Genomic DNA, 20,138 nt, shown 5'->3' on the forward strand with positions numbered 1-20,138 from the left:
TGAGCTTGTGGTACTGAACTTTTAAATAAATATTGCCGATTGCGAGTACATTGCTTACATGGTGAATTGACTATTTTGTTGGTTGATTGACAGATTTACATGCTGATCATTTGATTATTCAAATGACTGATTGCGTGAGCGATTAGCTCGGACAAAATTAGTGGGTCAGAGTTGTAAAGATTGCCTGTAAGGTGTTATTAAACAAGCTGCATATATCCTTGCGAAAAAAAATTAAATTCAGACCATCGAACAATTATTTATTTATTATCAGCACATAAATCTGCAATGCCTGTAAACGACAAACACGCAATTCATACAGACGGTGTGTAGTCAATATTTTATTCTTTATTCTTTCAACGGCACTTCTATAGAGCACGCAAGCCGGAGAGATTGTGCACATTTAAAGGGTAACTAGAGGCAAATATTATGTCAGGCTAAATTTATACATTAGTGCAGGATAACATCTAAAGCGTCAGAATTATCGCAAACAGAGATTTAGCAATTGATAGGTTGAGATAAATGCAGGACACGCTCAGGCACTTCCACAGGACATTCCAAGTACTAGCACGACGACGAAGGCACTCCCCATTATAATTCTGTCGCTAGTACTCAACCGCACGTAATAAGATAATTCTATTGCATCGTAAGACGAAAGGAAATGCTGCTTGTCCAATTCTATTTGATACTTAGAAAAAAAAACAAAGAACTCAATGATGTCACCCTTGACAACGACGCGGGCGGTCAAAAGTTTTCATTTTTTTCCCCTCTTCGCCAGCCACGCTCTCGCGTTTCAGTATTTTCATTAGAGAGTTTTAGATTAGGGGACGCAAGCGCCTTGCGTCCCCTAATCTAAACTTTCTGTTATCGCATAGTGATGCGCTGGTTTTTGCTGGTTCGCGAAACTCGCACAAGCTGGAAGTAGCAGAGTAGCAGCTACGTCCATGCTATGTAGCGGGATTCTCGAACGGCCCACACCCCTTTACCAAGAGTAGGTACAACAGTGACTCCAACGCGCTCTGTCATGGCTCGGTTCCTCCATGGCCGCGTGTTGGCGTCTTGCGCGGAAAACTGTAGCGCCGTCTGTCGGGCGTCGTTTTACTAAGCAACGGCAGTAAAGGTCGGTGATGACGTACGCAACGTCACCTTTCCCCAATCGGCGGCGGGCGATTTGAATGGCGCTGCAGGTATGCGGACCCTTCAGACGCAATTTTCTCGCAAACTAATCGTTTCTTGGCACGAAAGAAGCGCCGCAAGGTTTCTGGAATAGTACTTAAATAGCCCACGTGGACCTAGTATTTTTCTTTAGTTTCCCTTAAATGTTCTATAATTCTAGTCAACTGTCGACAATATGGAGGGTGTACGCGTTCTGTGTAAACAAATTGAAATATTCTCGAAAATTGTACGCTGTTAAGCACATTCTTCTAAAAATCACAATATCACAAAATAAAGCATCAACTTTACGTCTAGGACGTTTGGCGTTGATTTCGCGCTCGGGGGCTCGACAGTCTGCGATCCTCACAGTCAACAAAAGAATGTGCAGATCCCACGCACTGTGGGAATCGATTTAAGCGAACCTTTGTATGCGGCTTGCTTTGACTGACGATAATTAGCGGTGATGTTGGCGGCGAATGTGTAACTTATTCAGCGTTTAGTCCAATGCGAGTGGGGTGTGTTGACGTTAAGGTTTGCCTTGCGTGCACCACTGCTGTTTGTATGCGCAGTCCACAAAACACACAGGCAGACGCGCTTGGTGGACGCGTTGTTGGGTGTCACTGTTCATAACCTCTTGGAGGGTTGAGCATTATCATTGCCTTACACGACACATCGCATCGTGACAGAAGCGTTAAACTTCAGTTGAATTATGGGGCTGTCCGAAATTCAATTAATTATTATATTATATATATTATATTATATTAAATTATATTAAATTATGGTATGTATTCATTGCATACATACATTCCCCGTGCGCACCACGTTTCGCTTCTTTTGGGCCTGGTTGTCCTCGACCCTGAATGCACGCTTTGGGGCCATTTTGCTGGCGCTTGTTTGCGTGCTCCTTCTGCATACGTGGTCATCACGCTGTTGTGACGTCAGCTCCAAGCACTATCTTCAAGCTATGGGCGATTGTAGTGTTTACGCTATCACAGCCCAGATCGCGACCTCAACAGTCTGCATTTTTGTCGCATAGGAAAACAAGCACAGCACGTGCCATACGCACAAACTGTGAAACGCTGCCGCGGCGGCGCCGGCCGGGATGCGCGGAGGCGAGCGCCATCTGGAGGTGTGGCAAGAAACCCAGCGGCGCGTACGAGCTATAAACCGCAGCAGCAGCAGCAGCGCCCGGAAAGCCGGGAGAATAGACAAAGAAAGCTTCCCTTTAATGAGACGCACTCAGTATAGCCAGCGTCCGCCAGCGTAACCGACAGTTCTTACGAGCGCGAGAATAACCTCATCAGTTCTTGCCGGCGGTTACCCGAAACCCCAGTTCAAGCTTTCAAAACCACGCAAAGTTGTTAGCATACGTTGCAAAGCCTGGGCGTTGCGTTTCCACGTGCCTGACACGAACACCGAAATACGCCATCGCATACTTGCGAGAAAAAAAGAAAGGAGCGCCAAGGAGGACGACGGCTCCACGGTGATTTCTTTCTGCAAACATCTGTGCTCGGGCGTTTCGCCGAGCGTCCCCATTCTCCGGTCCTCGCTTCAAGAGACCGCGTGAAAAGCCCCCGGCAAAGAGGTGCGGCGGACCCGTCGGCCTCCCAGCGCCGCTCTTCTGCCTACGGTCGTATCGTGCTTGGGGCCGCGCGATAAGTTGGACAATACCCGAAAGCTGCAGGGCTTCAATAGCGCGCGGGCCGAAGCCTTTCCCTATCTTACAAGAGCAGCGCTTTAGCCTTTGGAACCGTCGTCTGCCGACGAGTCGAGCCGGGAGCGAGGGGTGAAGGACCACGGTGAAGGGGGGAGGGACGCGGCGCCATGCTTCCTCTCTCTCTCTCTTGCTCGTGTGCACGCATTGATGAGTACGACAGAGAAATTGCCAGCGTTGCGAGTATTGATAGGGGCATAGTATATGCGTGTGCGTGTGTGTGTGTGTGTGTGTGTGTGTGTGTGTGTGTGTGTGTGTGTGTGTGTGTGTGTGTGTGCGTGTGTGTTTGTGTGTGTGTGTGTGTGTGTGTGTGTGTGTGTGTGTGTGTGTGTGTGTGTGTGTGTGTGTGTGTGTGTGTGTGTGTGTGTGTGTGTGTGTGCGTGCGTGTGTGTGGCACTTTATTACACATGAGTGAGGGGCAATGTATTCTCTTTATTTCCTTCCTTTCTTCCTGTCTTTCTTTCTTTTTGACCACATGGATGTGTACCGAGGTTTTCGATGTTGGCGTCGAGAATAGAAAGCTTGATTTGTTAGACCCAGGTTTTTGTACGTGAAGCCGGCACATGCACATTCCGAGATTTTTGACCGCTGCGCGCTTTTCCCAAGGAACATCCTTGCGAAAGCCTCCCGTATAGATTAAAAAAAAAGAGAAATAATACTGCACAGCGTTTATTTTCTATTGGTCTCTTTTCTTTTCTTTCTTTCTTTTTTTTAAATAGAAACGCGCTGTAGAGTAGGAAGTGAAGGTGGCGCTGCTGTTTTGGTCCCATTTCACGTTTTACCGCGCGCATTGCGCCGTGACGGCGTGCTTTCAATAACTCCTCTATCAACACTAGCGATAAATCGAAGTCGTATGGTGAAATACATGCCCCTGGTTCAAATGCTATAGTATATGGAAGCACCGTTGGCTTGCCTTTGTCCCTACAGTGCACACGGACATCCCGACGTGACGACGACGCCTCGTGTACGTTTGTAAGTGCAGTTTAACAATAAAATATATGGATTTTATAGTGACTACAAGGTATTGGGGCCGAGGACTTACGGAGTCGCCATCTGTCGGAAGCGCCTCCCTTGCGTAGTATGAGGGATCACGCGGCGCGCTCCTCATAGCTTTCGCTTACGGCGGTCAATAACAATACCACGCGGCAGCCCTCCTGGACATTTATGTAAGTACTCTCAAAACGAGGGAACGTTCGACTGTCGACATAATAATCTTGGGCAAACGGAAAGCACAGAATCGTTTACAGACGCTATCTGTTTACCGAATACGCGCGTGAACGTCACTGCGCGCGGTCGCCGCGATGGAGCCTCCCGAACGGGCTTCATGCGTGAAAGGTAGCCAAACCCTGAGAGCAAACCATGTGAATTATGTTCTCATGGTGGGCTTATGGTGGGCTCATGGTTCTTATGGTCTTATTTGGTATACCCAAATGGGGCATAACAGAATGAAGCCTCATTGCAGTGATCACACGGCTTTGCAGCAGCCGACTGCGCATGTGCATGCATGTCCGCGCACAAGGTATTGGTTTTGCTGTGAGTGCGTTTCCGCACCATGCCGTGAGCTTTAGCCCGCAGCATATGAGTATTTGACAGCAGACTAGCAACCATTGTTGCGTGGGCGCTCTCAGAAGTGTTCAAAAATAATTTCGTTATAGAGACTTCGACGCCTATACGGCGACTGTGATGTGCCGTCGCAACGAATCAATCTTTTTTTGTCTTCTAAATTCTTAGACATTTCAATATTATTTCTCAAGTTGCGTCGCACTGTATGTTTGTCAATCTTCTCAGCGTGCGATTTCCCCCTGCTTCTTTTTCGTGATCCAGTGCAATAATTCATAACACAAACAGGACCATATGCCGTGCCTTTTTTTTTAATGTGCGTCTTACCGCTCCCTTTCCGTTCCAGTGAACTTGCCAGTATCTAGCATCAACAATTTCATAGACCAAAGCGTCATGACATTAGCCAGGCAGCGGGCGCGGGCGAGCCTCTCAGTGCGCGTTTTCTGCTATACTCACCGAACATCGCAGTCCCGGCGCCGTAGCGGAAATGTTCATCGCGTCTGTGCTTACTGCATACCCGAGTTGTAGCCGATGGCTGTCTGCCGGTTCTAAGTTTCGCGAACCAACCTTTACGCAGCTCCTTGCCCTGTGGCTACGTGTGAATAAGGCTGACACCGGGCTCCGTTGCGTACGTCCGACACTGCGGCACCGAGCTTAGCCTACCGTGCTGCACACCTCCAAAGGCAGCCACTACCTACTATAGTATTTTCAAATGTTGTCAAGCAGACACCAAGGCGGTAAAGCTTCACCACTTAATCAGAACCGCAGCGTAGCTGGGACTTAAACTTCCGTTTTCAGCTCGCTTCGGCGCTTTCGAAGCAGCCGACGCGGCCGCTGTGTCCACGTGATCCCTCATGCCACGTCACGCCGACGGTGGCGCCAGCTTTTCCAGTGGTGGAGCTCGCTCCCAATAGGTAAACTGGTAGCGAAGCTTCCGTAGAAGCCAGCATGTCAAGAAAATGTCCACTCGTTGCAACCATCGCCATCTACGTATCGGGGGTACAGCTAACAGCAAGCAAAAAAAAAAGGAAATGAAAAGTAACGTCACAAACGGAAACGGCAGTGACGTCAAGATCTTCTGCTGCTTGCCGCGAATGTTTGAATTTCTTTAGCGTCCAGCACTTCGACCATTACGCCAGCAGTTATTTTTCTTTCTCGAGGCCGAGTGGAGCTTGGGACTCACCTGAGCTGAAGCACCAGCATGTCAATAAACTATAGGAGTTGAGTATGCCTTACTGTGAACATAACTGAGCTGTTATTGACGGCAATTGCTCCAGTGGATTCCTTAGCAAGGGGAGCGAATAGGATGGAAATAAACGACAGTGTTACAGAGGTTTCAAAAGCAACTTCAATTTTATTCGTCCAGAATAATGCAGCCAATATAATTGACCGAACAGAATATGCTTGTGTGGATGAAAAGTACTGAGGCCAGCACGCGGTCGTAGTGTATAGCAACATATGCGAAACCTTCTCACAAAATTATTCGCAATTCCGCGCGACGCCACGTATTCATAGCCAACAGTTATCAGACAACACTGTAACACGTTATCATTGCGAAGGCATTCGACTTACTAATGTTGTTGCCCGTCGGACACTCAGAGCCTGTGTTACGGAAAGTGAACAAACAAAGCGCGACGTTTCTTCGCGGAGTGTTCCACATTCATTGTCGCGACGAGACACAGCGCGTCGGATGTCGCTGCGCGAACTGGCACACTAACAAAAAGCCTCCGCTCACATCTTTCGCCAATGAATGCCGTGTGTTAGGCCACGAAAAATTTCATAGTGTAGCTCACGCCACACTTTGAACAAAGACGCAAGGAAAGAAAAAATAAATAATCTCGGATGAAACTGCCGCGTTCAAGTGAGCAACGCCATACCGCACGACGTAATAGCTGGTTTGCACAGTCTTGCCAAGTTTTGAGCCAGAATCACAGGTTGGTAGGGGTCACTAAGAACGAACTAATATATTGTGAAAAAAAATTAACATTTGTTGCTTTAGTACGGCAAAAATATTTCAAACGGGGTATTTAGTCGTATGACAGTATTCTGATCAAAAATTTTCGAACATATTTTTTTCACATAGGTTTTCTAGATTTAGTGCTTGCACCCCCCCCCCCCCCTCATCTAGTCGCGCTTCAATCGCGCACCACAAAGTGATATCTCCGGCGATAGGTTTTTGCACGCTTTTTGTTCCAAGCTTCGCGACCTATATATATTGACCTTGATGACTGCCTATGTACTGTGTTGTCGTGTCCACACGTAATGATGATGTTTATTAGCGCCTGCTTTTCTATGGCATGCCTGTTGCTGAAGCTTTCGGGACATTTGTTGAGGAAAATCCAGGACCCTTTACGGAAACAGTGATTTTTTTTTTAATTATGGGGTTTTACGTGCCAAAACTACTTTCTGATTATGAGGCACGCCGTAGTGGAGGACTCCGGAAATTTTGACCACCTGGGGTTCTTTAACGTGCACCTAAATCTAAGTACACGGGTGTTTTCGCATTTCGCCCCCATCGAAATGCGGCCGCCGTGGCCGGGATTCGATCCCGCGACCTCGTGCTCAGCAGCCTAACACCATAGCCACTGAGCAACCACGGCGGGTTGGAAACAGTGATAAACGAAATTCTTCAAACCCAGAAAGACATCTTGGAGAAAGATTACTATAATACAGGACAAACAGATATCATCTGAGGGGGTATGTTGCACATGCCGACAAGGTCCCGCCGTAACAATCTGATGGTACGAGGAATGCAGGAAGACGAAAATGAAAATTAAGAAATATTATTAAGAAACGTAAACAATGATAGTTTTGGGGCAGTTGCTGGGACAGAAAATAACCGCTATTGAAGAATACACCGCATAGGTAAGAAATTTCTCGATAAATATCGCCCAGTTATTATTAAGATTGGAGACACCATGGAAAAAAATGAGTGCCTTGAAAAACTGCTTCAAACTGAAAGGACATGAAATCGGCATTTCAGAGGAATGTTATAAATGAGTGCTTCAAATGCGGAAAAACCTCTGCAATTTAACAGTAGACGAAAGACAACGAAGAGTCAAGGTAAAGCTTCTGTGTGATAAGCTGAAGATGAATAATGTCAGGCATGCCTGGAATGCAACTACTAATGCAAGGTGCAGGTGAGTGCCTCTTCCAAGAGAAATAAATGACTTGAAAAGCTCCGGTCTCAACAATTTACCACCATAAACCTGAACGCCAGAGGTGTACTAGGTAAATTGGTTGAATTAGAAAGCACAATCTTAGAACACAAACCCGACATGATGGTAGTCACTGAAATCTGGCTGCATAAGCATATTTTAGATGCCAAAATTATTCCTACCAACTATAAAATAGTCAGAAAAGATTGAGAAGATGAAGGTGGAGTAGTTGCGATTATCATAAAAAATAACCTAGCATTCTCTGCTTTGCGAGACGTAAATGACTTCGAAGCGCTCTGTATTAAAACAAAGTTATGTAACCACACAGTTTTCATTGGGGCTGCCTACATAGCCCCAAAGTCACCGGTGGACGTACCGGCAAAGTTGCGATATTTTATCGGTTCAAACATACCTCGTGACAGTAAGATTCTGTTGTTTGGGTATTTTAATCAGCATGGGATTGACTGGCCTTCGAAATTGCCTGGCACACGAGAGGTGCCTAGTTGCGAGTGGTTGCTAAGTCTTGCCTTCTGTCATAACTTATTTCAGGCTTTAACCGACTGCACAGGGATATGTCCTACGACATTATCCACTCTATAATTGATCTTTGTATCCGAGCGCTTGAAGTCATCCGTCCGCGAGTGCGAAATACTCTACGGATTATCGGATCACATGACGGTTTTGTTGTCGTTAGATGCATCGCATGTTAACGAATACTCATTCACTCACAATTTTCCCTAATTCTAGAGCCACCTATGATGCTTCGGTAATAGACAGTCGAGTATTCGCTCTCTGGTTTTATGCGGCTTTACGGCTCTAGTGCCAGTACAAACCGATTATGAAACCTCTTTTCTGAAGTGACAGCACGGTGCATTAACTCGCTTACTCCGAAACAAACTAAACGCACTAATAAAAGAAGTCCTTGGATCACTAGATGTATACTTCATGTTTAACGGAGACTAAAACGCAAAAGGAGGGTGGCTTCACTGAACCTTGATCCTGAAAAGAAACATTGCATTGCCCGTATGAGCAAGGAATTCAAGCTCCTGCTAAAGGAATAAAAAAAAAGGTTTTATAACGTAAGGCTAACGAAGTTTCTTCGTCGGCCCCTGGTAAATTTTCGCGTTACTTTAATTCGTCATCTGGTATGTACACCTGTGAGCAAAAGTATGTGGACCTGGGATTGCGGGATAAAACTCATTTTCTCCTCCGTCTGTGAATGCGACTTGACATTAAAGACTGCACTCTAAACTTGGCATTAGGAATTTTCCAGTGCACTTGTCAGTTTCCGTTTATGCATGTTAATTACGATGAAATTCTGTTTTGGGGAGGACCCTGTGGTCAGTATACTTTTTCTCATGGGCGTACCTAGCTGTAGAAGAAGACAATGGCCATGAACGTGCTGAAAAACTTTATCTCTCATTTTTTTTCATCTGTGTTCACACGCGAAAATGGTGTATTACCGCCTTTTGTTGATGAAAATTCAAGATTGCCTATCCCCGATTTAGAAAATGATTAACAAGGCGTTCTGAACCTCTTAGTCCATGTTCACATCAAATGGAGCCTGGGCCCGGACGGCATCCCAATTGAGTTTTTGTACAGGTGCCCTGAATGGGTTTCTAAATATCCGAAAAAAATAATTCAGTCATGTGTTAGTAGCGTATGTTTTCGTAGTGCTTGGAAGCGAGCAGAAGTCATAACTCTTCAAAAAAGGGGAAAAAAAATCTTCTGTGAACAGTTGCAGACCAATTTTCCCTCACCAGTACAACTTCCAAGTTACTTGAACACATCGTATCCAAACATCTCTTGCACTAACTGTATAAGCATAATCTTCTTTACTGTCGTCAACATGGATTTCGAGAAATCGTTCGATAACGTTCCGCACCCGAAACTGCTAGATAAGTTTAATACTATGTTTATAAACCAAATATAACAAAATGGTTCTCCTCGTCGATTCGTTTTTCACGAACATGGGGGTTCTCTCTATCCGTCGTCTCTGGGATACCACAACGTAGTGTACTAGGTCAGCTTTTATTCTTGATCTTCATTAATGATATACAAAAACAATTTCTGTACCGTTAAGACTCTTCGCTGGTGATTGCGCGATCTACAGTAAACTAAATTCAATCCAAGATCACAATGAGTTAAATTCTAACCTTCAAAAAATAATGAAATGGTCTTACGAATGACAGATGGAGTTAAAGCCGGTGCTCATTACTACAACTAGGAAGCCAACTATTCTTTGTTGCATTTACCAAATTATTTGGAACACGCTAGAACGAGTGAATCATGACAAATATCAAAGAGTAACGTTTAAATCAGACTTACGATGGAATGCCCATCATATACGGTAGTTTCCGAAGCTTCCAAATCACTGTGGTGCCTCAGACGCGCCATGCACAGTGCTACTCCCGTTGTAAAAAATCTCGCATACAAATTTCTCGTAAGGCTAGTAGTATAATGTTCAAAAATAGTATGGGACCCTTAAAGAGCAATTAACTGCGTCAAGCTTAAAGAGTATACAAGGCCTTTCCTCAAGATTTATATTTAATAAATACCGCCACCTCGGTTCTCCCAAGCCAGCTGTGCGAACAAGCTCAACTACCGGCTCTCGAAGCAAGAACCAGATATGAAAGATTGAAATTCCTTTACCTTATTATCCACAACTATGTTAGGATAAACAAATAAGAATATTTCGATATCAAAAGTAACGAAGCGTCCCGACATCGCCACAGTAAATTTATTCCATTACCGCTTTTAAGAAATGACTAGTTTAAGTTCAGTTATCTTCCCCGCGCTGGCAAGCATTGTAGCACTCTCTCAGGCTCCGTTGTATCATCTTCCAGATTGACCGCGTACCATCATAATATTGAGAAACCTTTGTTTGCTACTGAGACCGAGCAGGAGTGTATTGTCTGTACGAAGTGAACTGACGTTTTTGTGCCTTTGTGATGTTTTGTTGTTTTCTTTTGTGCCAAGATATTTTACTTTCCGATTGTCGCAACTGCATTTATTTTCTAATAAATATCTGTCCATCTTTGCATTTTGTACTTTGTATCATGCTCAAATTTGTCCTTTCCCACTCTTGTTATAGTTCCTCTGGGCCTGACAGTATCAATAAATAAAATTTTAAAAAGAACATCACAAAGTCCTATATACAGAAATCTTTGGTAAAACTAAATTACCCGAATTTCAATCGTCTACATATAAAAGAAGGGCAGCTTCGAATTCTTTTCGCGGATAACAGGAAATATGAAACAATAAAAGGAGAGGGGGGGGTGTCTGTATTTTGTTTGTTTTACGACCAAAGTGGTAATATGAGCTGAAACGTACGGGAGCTTAAGGGCTCAATATGGGCTTCATGCGGCGGGACTTTTTGCGAGACAAGGTCGCTCTTCCGGGTCCCATCAACCCTTAACTCGGCCATTACCCACAATTCTAGGCGGTTTCGTCCCATTAAGGTCACGTCACCTTAGCGCTCTCGTTAACGCGCGCGTGATTCTCGTCGCAGGTCTTCAACGGCGCGGCCACGTGCACGTTCGCCTTCGTCGGCTACGACCTGGTGGCGCAGACGGCCACCGAGACGGCGCACCGGTTCCGCGTGGTGCCTTCGGCCGTCAGCCTGGTCTTCCTGCTCAGCCTGCTGGGCTGCTTCAGCAGCTCGGTGGCCGTGACGCTCCTGTCGCCGCATTCTCAGCTAGCTGGTTCGGCGCCGCTTCTCCAGGCACCGTTCATCCGGGGCCTGCCGGGCCTCCTCTGGGTGCTCGGCTTCGGCTCGCTGTGCGGTCTCGCTTCGGCCACCGCCGCGTCGCTGCGAGGCCTGTCCGCGCTCCTCGCCTCCCTCTCGGCCGACGGACTCCTGTGCGGACTCACCGAGGGCACGAAGCGGGCAGCCGTCACCGGCGGCTTTCTCGTCTCGGCGGCCGCCATGTTCGTGCACCCGGACACGCTCATGGGCATCCTGGGTCTGGGCACCGTGCTCTCGCTCCTGACCACGGCGGCGTCCGTGCTGGCGCTGCGCTACGGCCTCATCGACCACTTGCCCCTCGAGCTGGGCGACCTGAGCAGGGACTCGAGCGCGACCCTGACTCGGGGCGGATGCCTCGTCGACGGCCTCGCGGACGGCGACCCCGCGAGGTCTTCGGCGGTGGCCGTCGGCAACGGCGGCGGCTACGGCTCCTTCCAGAGGAGGACGTGGTCCGTCGAACTGGTCAACCAGGGCTACGTGACCTCGCTATCGGGCGTCGGCGGCGGCTCCTCCTCCAAAGTGTCCTCGTCGCTGTCGCCGTGCGGCGTGTCGGGCGTGCCTTCGCGCTGCTCGGCGCAGCGGACCGCGGTGCTGGTGTGCGCGATGGTGGCGCTCATGTTCCTCATGGGAGTGCTCACGGTGCACGCGCCGCGCGTTGTGGGCGCCGGCGCGGCGCGCTGGTGGCTCGAGGCACTCGCGACGGCCGCGCTGGCCGCCGTGCTGGCGCTGGCGCTCGTCGCCCTGCGGCAGCCCCGGCACGGCGCCCCGTCGGCGGGCCGCAACGCCGTGCCCTGCGTGCCTCTGCTGCCCCTGTGCGCGCTGTGGATGGACGTACACCTGTGCGTGTGCCTGCCCTACACCGCCTGGCTCGCCTTCCTCGTCTGGCAGCTGCTCGGTGAGTCGCTGTGATGCGCCATGGTTCGTCGCTTTCCACGGGGCAAACACGCTCGGCAGGTATCCCTCCTCGGAAAACGGAACTACAGGAGCCTGATCTCAAGAAAGGTCGGCCCTGAGAGATTTTAAAAGAACCCTCTCTATATAGAACTACATGAAACGGGAAATGAAGCCAAGGAAATGATAGGGGACATTAAATGTTCTTTTGATAGAAATGTATACTGAAAATCGGATGGAAGAAAACACAACTTACCGGAGGTCCAAGGCCAACGTACATCTTACGTACGCGAGACGCGTGCGATGGTCTGTCGTTGAGATATGGGGCACTATGCTAACGTGCGCCCGGTGCACGTTACACGAGCGTTTTCGCATTCTACCCCCATCGGAATGCGGCCGCCCCGGCAGGTAATGCACCCGTGGGCTTGAGTTCAGCACAGGCTACTGCGGCCGGTTTGGCTGAAGCTGTTTGTTCATCGGAGGCCGTTTGAGTATATAGACATTTCCGCATTTGTACTAACGGCTATATTTGCCGCTAGGAAGAGGCAGCACGGAGTGTGACAAGAGCGGTAACAAGGGCGGTAACTTCCAACTAGCTTAGTTGAGTGCACAAACGTAGGAATATACACAAGAACACGTGACGTGGCTTAGAATGAAACGTGAAGGTGACACGGCGTGCCGGAAATCAGCCAAGGGCCGCCGAGGCAACCACTTATCGGAAATGGGGATTTCTGAGCCGCACATCGTATTCGAAGAGGAGCCTTCAGCGAAACATTTGAATGTGACATTTCAGTGGAGTTAAACTGCTAATTTGCATTATGCCTGGCTTGCATTTACTGTCTGTTGGTTTCGTATGGATTCTATGCAAAATACAAGCAACAAAGAAACAAAATTCAACCCCTTGGTTCTCCTGATTCTACTCGCTTGTTCCTCACTGCGTTTCATATCTCCTTGCGGTAGAGATGTTGGCCTCTAAGAATTCGCATAGATCAGCTAAATATGTGTCTTCTTTCTTTTTTCTTCTTTTAAAGCTTGTTTTGCTCCTGCAGAGGTATAGTTTCATACAAACTTAGTATGAAGGCCTGTGCACGAAAGCGCGAAAGTGTGCGAGCTCATCGCGGATCGAGAACTCCCGATGCCCGAGGATAGCGCGACACTTGTTTCGCATCGATCCCCTGTTCATTAAACCTTTCCGCGGCTGCATGGAGCAAGAAAATAGCGATATATATATATATATATATATATATATATATATATATATATATATATATATATATATATATATAGAGTGTGATCGATAGAGCACTTAAAGCGTGATTACACAACCGCCCCATTGGCGTGACACACTTCCACGCCTTTCAAGAGTGATAGGCACGCTTATGGCTCCGTGGCAACTAAACGAAGCCTCGAGTGTTTGATACACGGTTATTCGATCCTGCTTTTCTTTTTTGTAACAGAAAGAGGATGAGAGGCGTGTCCAGGCTGAATACGAAGAAATAATTTTCTTTTGCTGCCGCGTCAGCAAGTTTTACTGTGCGTTTTCTTCCTCTCGCATTTCTTACGTAGAATTTGCGAGTGAAGGAACATATAAGCGTTACATCGTGAGTAGCGTGCAGCCTCAGTAGCATTTTCGTTGCCCGCGATCGAAAACGAGAAATACGTTTGTTACCGAAACTGAGCGAACTCACCATTGCGTGAAACGTGGGTACAGTATATATATATATATATATATATATATATATATATATATATATATATATATATATATATATTGTACATGCTTTCTTCCCGGTTCCTCTCCACTCGATTCTCTAACCCCTTCTCCCTCTCCAACGAAACTTTCTATCCTATCACCTCTTTCGAAACCCTTCCAATGCTGCCGAAAAAAAAAAATTGACGAGTGTGAAATGTAGACAGTGTAAAGAAATGACTCAATGCGTGACTTGACGAAGCGTGCGTCATTTGCAAAATCTGTCTCCACGTTGTCGTTACCAAAAAAAAAAAAGCAAAGAGAAAAATGATCCGTTGTTTCTCTAATTTATGGTTATTCTATCTTTTGTTTTCATTTCGAGACCAATCGCTGCAATCTCCAGTCTACAGGCGGTCGTAATACGATTTCTTTCTTTCTTTCTTTCTTTCTTTCTTTCTTTCTTTCTTTCTTTCTTTCTTTCTTTCTTTTTAAGCCCGTTGCTCTGATTACAGCTAAATATAGTACAGCTAAAAACAGTACGCACAGGCTGCGAACATTATTTTTTTATTTTTTTTTATTTCCTCACGTGGGCTTCCCAATGCTGTCATTCTTCTTTCGTGTATTGTAGTTTAAATGCAGCAAAACTGTACTGCTACTTGCCCTTCCTTCACAATCTGCCTGCGGAAAGAGAGAAAGAAGCCACGCCATGTTCTGATCGTTCTCGCTCTCCCTCATTCACACACACACATGCAGACACTCTCTCTCCCTCTCTCGTGCTCCTGAGCCGAGGTGTTCCGTTAATTAATCACTTCGCTGCGTTTCCTTTCGGCTCGGAAAAACCGGACACGAGGATGCCAGCGCTGCTGCTTGCTTCCCAACTCAAAAATCGTTTCCCCCGTGTTTTCCAGCTCAGAAACTTGGCCCTCTCTCTCTTTATATATATATATCTCCCTCCCTTTCTCTCTTTCTCTCTCTCTCTCTCTCTCACTTCGTCTCGTCCGGAAGTCTCGCTTTCGAGCAGGTTGTGACACCGAGTTCTCAGAAATGAGCGGATTCGACAAAGGAAAATAATAATGAATATGATAAAGGCAACAGAAGCGCCCGCCGGAAAAAGCCCGCAGCCAGGGCCACGCTTTTTACTGCACCATGTCCTCCCATTACATGCGATATGAACGCGGCTTATTTCCCTATTTCCTTGGAAAGTGCTGGAGAGAATCGCTTTCTCTCTCTCTCGTTCCCTTTGTCCTTCTCAGTTTCATTTAATCTCTGTTCTCCACGCTTCGCCCCGAAGAGAACTTTCGCGAGGCGCTTGGCGTTTTGATTGCTGCGTTACTTTTCTTTCTTTTCTTTTTTTTTTCGTTCGGAATGTCGCGCAAGTTTCCAAGGGACTAACATTTTTTTTTGTGCCACATATTTGATGCTTGTTCATATACTTCGTTGCGACAATTCCCGTTTTTGGGTCAACGCCCCCGACGTTCCGCTGCTGCAGGACGACGTTTCGGGTTCGTCTCCCGAACGCGAAGTTCTTGCTGCGTGGTGATGGAACCAGGGATATTAAGAATTATTCTAGGGACTTACAATACAGCGTCCCCTTCGTATTTGGAGGATTCGTATTGGATCTTGGAGATGTAGCGCTCGCAACTTGTTCTAAGCAAATAAATTATGGTGCTGAATGGACATGACTTCATTACCGCTTGGCTTCTATCCAGCGATGCGAACATGTACCCGGATGTGAATAATTTCATAAGTTAACTAGTAAAACATTCTCAGCCCGCTAATCTCGAACTGCGATTTATGACGCAATTAATGTCCACCTCGCCGTATATAGTACAGCTGATGTGACAGAACTACGCGGCATGCGAAAGGCAAGTTCCTGTTCCCACTAGAAAAAAAAAAAGAAACATGGCCTGATATAACGAGGACATTTATAAATATTATACCTATGGGATATAGCCAAGAAATCTAGTCAAGAGTGCCAACAAATATCGCCCTCAGATGCAACCTCGCCCAAGTGTGAGGCTGGAATAAGAAAGCGCCGTCTGGGTAAACGCAAAAAAAAATAGTTTCGCGTAACGTCAACATCCGTGTCGCGTAATTACTACCAGAGTGAATTACGTTATCCTCCGGTGCTTACAAACTGCGCAAAAACTTCCGCGAGCCAGACAACGAAGCGAGACAGAGCGTGCTTGTATAGACTTCTACACGCAGACAAACAAGACCTGTGTTTTACTTCGCCTGTCTTTTCGTCGTCCTTAAAGTCTGTTTTTCATCTTCTGTGTGGGTGTCTCGACAACAGACGTGCCCTGCTAAAGAAAGAAAGAAAGAAAGAAAGAAAGAAACCTGCTTAAGGTCGGTTTACTCTTGCAAGTTATGTATAGTGTGCGCTGAAAAAAAAAACATGGGGCGAGGGCAGTCAACAGCAGGAGGGAGGGATTAATGAAGAACCGCGTTGACAAAGCCGCGTAATTTATTTAAGCCGCGCTGCGTGTGGTGGTGGGACGTTGAAGCGTCAAGACAAGCCGCGTGAGATTAAATCCGCATCAGGCGACCGCACGTTAGGCAGTAAAGCTGCAGTGATGAAACCGCCGTCCTAACAAATTTCTTACAGAGTGCGGCACAGTGAGAGAGTTGCGCGACATGTCTAATGAAAAGCAGAGTGACATACTCGAAAGCAAGATTTGCTGGATCGATTTTCGGTGCCCTACATGTGTACTTGTCAGGCTGCCATAGCCTACCTCTAAAACATGATCATGCATACGCCACTGTATCGTGTTTCCCTGGGCCGAGATAATGTAACAAACTGAGCAATTCCAGAGAAAATGTGAGTTCATCTCGACTAGTGCCATTTCCTCCCGTTCGCTCTGAAGAGCTGTCCCACAGTTCCTACTATTTTTCTTTGCTTTATTGTGGGCTCGCTAGTATGTTCGAACCACCAGTGAGTAGCAGCGTAATCAATGGCGTGTTTATTTATTTATTCATGCCTCCCTTTTTCCCTTACCCTAGTGTAGAGATAGCCAACCGGGCTCAGTCCTGGTTAACCTCCCTACCTTTCATTTGTCATTTTTACACTATTTTTTCATGCATACATTTAGTTAGTTATTTAGTTAGTTAGTTAGTTGGTTATTTAGTTAGTTAGTTAGTTAGTTAGTTAGTTAATTAGTTAGTTAGTTAGTTAGTTAGTTAGTTAGTTAGTTAGTTAGTTAGTTAGTTAGTTAGTTAGTTAGTTAGTTAGTTAGTTAGTTAGTTAGTTAGTTAGTTAGTTAGTTAGTTAGTTAGTTAGTTAGTTAGTTAGTTAGTTAGTTAGTTAGCACGGCTTGGTCGAGCATTGCTTTCAGCAGTGTGCACAAGTGAACAAACTGATGCTTATGTTACTTTGGAAAGTTCTTTGACGCAGCCGCAAAAATGTTATTGCTTCCAACCTCTTCACATCGATCCTCCAGTTAGCCCTAAAGGTCCGCAAAAGCCAAAAGTTTGAAGAGCACTGGAAAGTGCTGCGTACATTGCAATTGCACGCACTGCGTGCAGTGCAAATCGTGCATTGGCATTCTTTTAATCCACTGGATCCTTTCACGAATCGTATTGCAGACGGAACGAAATCGAGTGCGGTGTAGCGTAACCAAAAAAAAAAAAACGTGCCGGCAACGCTACATGTTGAACATGCGGTCGTATTACCTACTGGAACCATGGTGCGCCCATGTAGCAATATTATTTTACGAGGCTCGGCTCCCCGGAGACAGTTTCGGTTTGTTAACCTTTTTTTTTTCCCGTTCCGGAGCTCTTTGGCTGTTTTGTAATCGTCCTCCTGCAGCACGCACGCGCGAGACCGCGGCGTTTATCCTGCGATTCTGCTCTGCATAATTGATGGGGGCTTGCGGCCGGCCACACCGCCGCCACGCATCGCCGACTGGCTCTTCCTGCCGCTCATCGCCGCTGCTACGTCACAGAGCCTTGCGACACGTGGCGTCGTTGCACCGCAGACCACGCGCACTGCTGAGAGAGAGAGAGAGAGAGGGGGGAGAGTGAGAGTTTGCATCAAAATTGTACTCGTGCAGACCGAGAGGTGGCGCCCGCACTTATGGATTGATGAGATGAGCACGGCAAAACGTGAGACGGGGGAGCGCATAGAACGTTAGGGAAATAGGGCATAGGGGCGGTATAGTGCGGATAGTACGAAATCAGCGATGGGGAAAAGAAGGGTAGGAGGGGTGAGGGAAAGGGGGTTTCGGGGTTGGCGGCCACGTGACACGGCGGGACACACTATTCCGTCCCGCATGTATAACGGGATATAACGATGCGGCCTCTATAGAAACAAACGTTCGATATCCGGAAGCAGAGCCCCCTTTCCCCTCAGCAATTCTCCCCATACAACCTTCTTATTCTTTTTCTTTTGTTTCTGCGGACGTGATCGCCATGTAATGGCGATTGATGACTAGAGTCACGGAGGGGTTGCAGCACCCATAGGAGGCTGAGCAGCAAATGGGGGAAGGGGGAAATAGGGAGGTGGCGTGGGGAAGAACGCTTAGGGATGGGGCAACACACTCTATAGTATATACAAGCCACGCACGCTCGATGCGCGCAAAGAGCGTCATTATGTACGTGCCCGGCAAAAAAATAACGACAAATGAAAAGCACGTACATACTCATAACGCTCGGCGGTCGACGCGGTGTCGCGGCAATAAATGAGGAAAGAGGGCTGCAAGGAATTACGAAGAATAAAGACTAAACAAACCAATGAAAAAGAGGTCGCAGGCGCGTGTACGAGACTGTTGCGGACGAACCTATCATTTCGGGAATGTGTCTTTCCGATATACAATTTTTTTGTTTAGTTTTCTTTTTCGTTGCCGTTGTATTTTTGTCCCGGTTCGTCGAGTGTTTTCTCTTTCTTCTCCACCGTTATGCCGTGCCTCGACGTAATCGGCCCGAATCCTTGCTCGCGTGAACCGATGCACACGTCGCTGCAGGTCTTCTCGCTATTACATTGTTTTTTTCGTTTTTTACATTCTCAGTGATCCTGCGTCGCGCTCTCTCTTTCTTGCACACGTGCTTTGGGTTTGTTTACATTGAAGTGTAAAGGCAACCCATCGGTCGGTTGTTGTATCATGGAGGTCAGCAGACTACGTGTGCGTTCCTGAGGGGGGGGGGGGGAGGAAGAGAAGTTTCTCTCTGGGAATATTCTCTTACGCAAGCCGTTACAAAGATTCGGTTGTGTTCCTAATTAATTTTTCTTACCTTCAATTGAGTTTCGCTTGCTATGCAATATAATGTCATGCATGATTTTTGCAAGAGCTGCTAATGGGACAAACGAGTGCTAGTCCATGCGCAGATATGCATGTACTGCAAGTTTTCTAGCGGAATGTATTTTTTAACCCCAAAAGCGTATTACTGCGGTAGCTGAAATGAGTCTCTTCTGCCTTCCATGTAACCACCCACACGTCGTGCTGTCTGCCCCCTCCTCCCCTTTCCAACAAAACAATCAGAGAAAAATAAAAACGAGAAGAGGCAACAAAAATCTACCACCATTTGGTATCGTCACAACAATATGAGGATGAATGTAAACTCTTGTTTAATCGCGTATGAATCTGCTCACCAGCCATGGGATGTACAAATCTAACGGGTAATATAAAGTATCACTGGCTTATATTACACACGCATTCGTTTATGATTTTCTGGCTTCCTACATTATAGCCGTCAGGTCGCACTGGTAGTTATATTTTCATGCGGGTTCTTTCAAAGGGCTGGAAATAATAATAATAATAATAATAATAATAATAATAATAATAATAATAATAATAATAATAATAATAATAATAATAATAATAATAATAATAATAATAAACAGCTCTATAGCGCGCCCAACTCAATTTCATAAGAACACTGTTTCTGTCTTTTCTGCTTTCGTTATCTGCAGTTTCTGTTCTGCCGACTGTACTGTTTGGCTCACAGTGCATTTTCTACGCTCCGCAGTTGTCCGTGCACACACACACGCACACGCACGCACGCACGCACGCACGCACGCACGCACACACACACAAAACCAATGAATGGCGAACCAAACTTTCTAGAATTGCGACAGGTTCCAAGCTCGCAATCCACACAAGAAATTGGAGTCGACATCTGAGATGCTGCCCCAGCCTTTCGTCGGCTTTTTGCTGATTTCCGGGAAGGAAACCGAACAACAGCAGGCCGAGCCGGGAAACGTCAACATATCACATCGTTCATTGTTTT

General features: G+C 46.6%; 1 protein-coding gene across 1 annotated transcript in view; it reads left to right on the forward strand.

Moving 5' to 3' along the window:
* Nucleotides 1-20,138, forward strand: part of LOC142574549 (solute carrier family 7 member 14-like) — a 177,876-nt gene that overhangs the window by 112,318 nt on the left and 45,420 nt on the right. Inside the window, exon 5 of the mRNA XM_075683603.1 lies at nt 11,096-12,227. Within this exon, the coding sequence (XP_075539718.1) occupies nt 11,096-12,227 (1,132 nt within the window). The remainder of the gene's footprint in view (nt 1-11,095; nt 12,228-20,138) is intronic.

This window comes from Dermacentor variabilis, chromosome 3, assembly GCF_050947875.1.
Source record: "Dermacentor variabilis isolate Ectoservices chromosome 3, ASM5094787v1, whole genome shotgun sequence".
Taxonomy (NCBI): Eukaryota; Metazoa; Arthropoda; class Arachnida; order Ixodida; family Ixodidae; genus Dermacentor; species Dermacentor variabilis.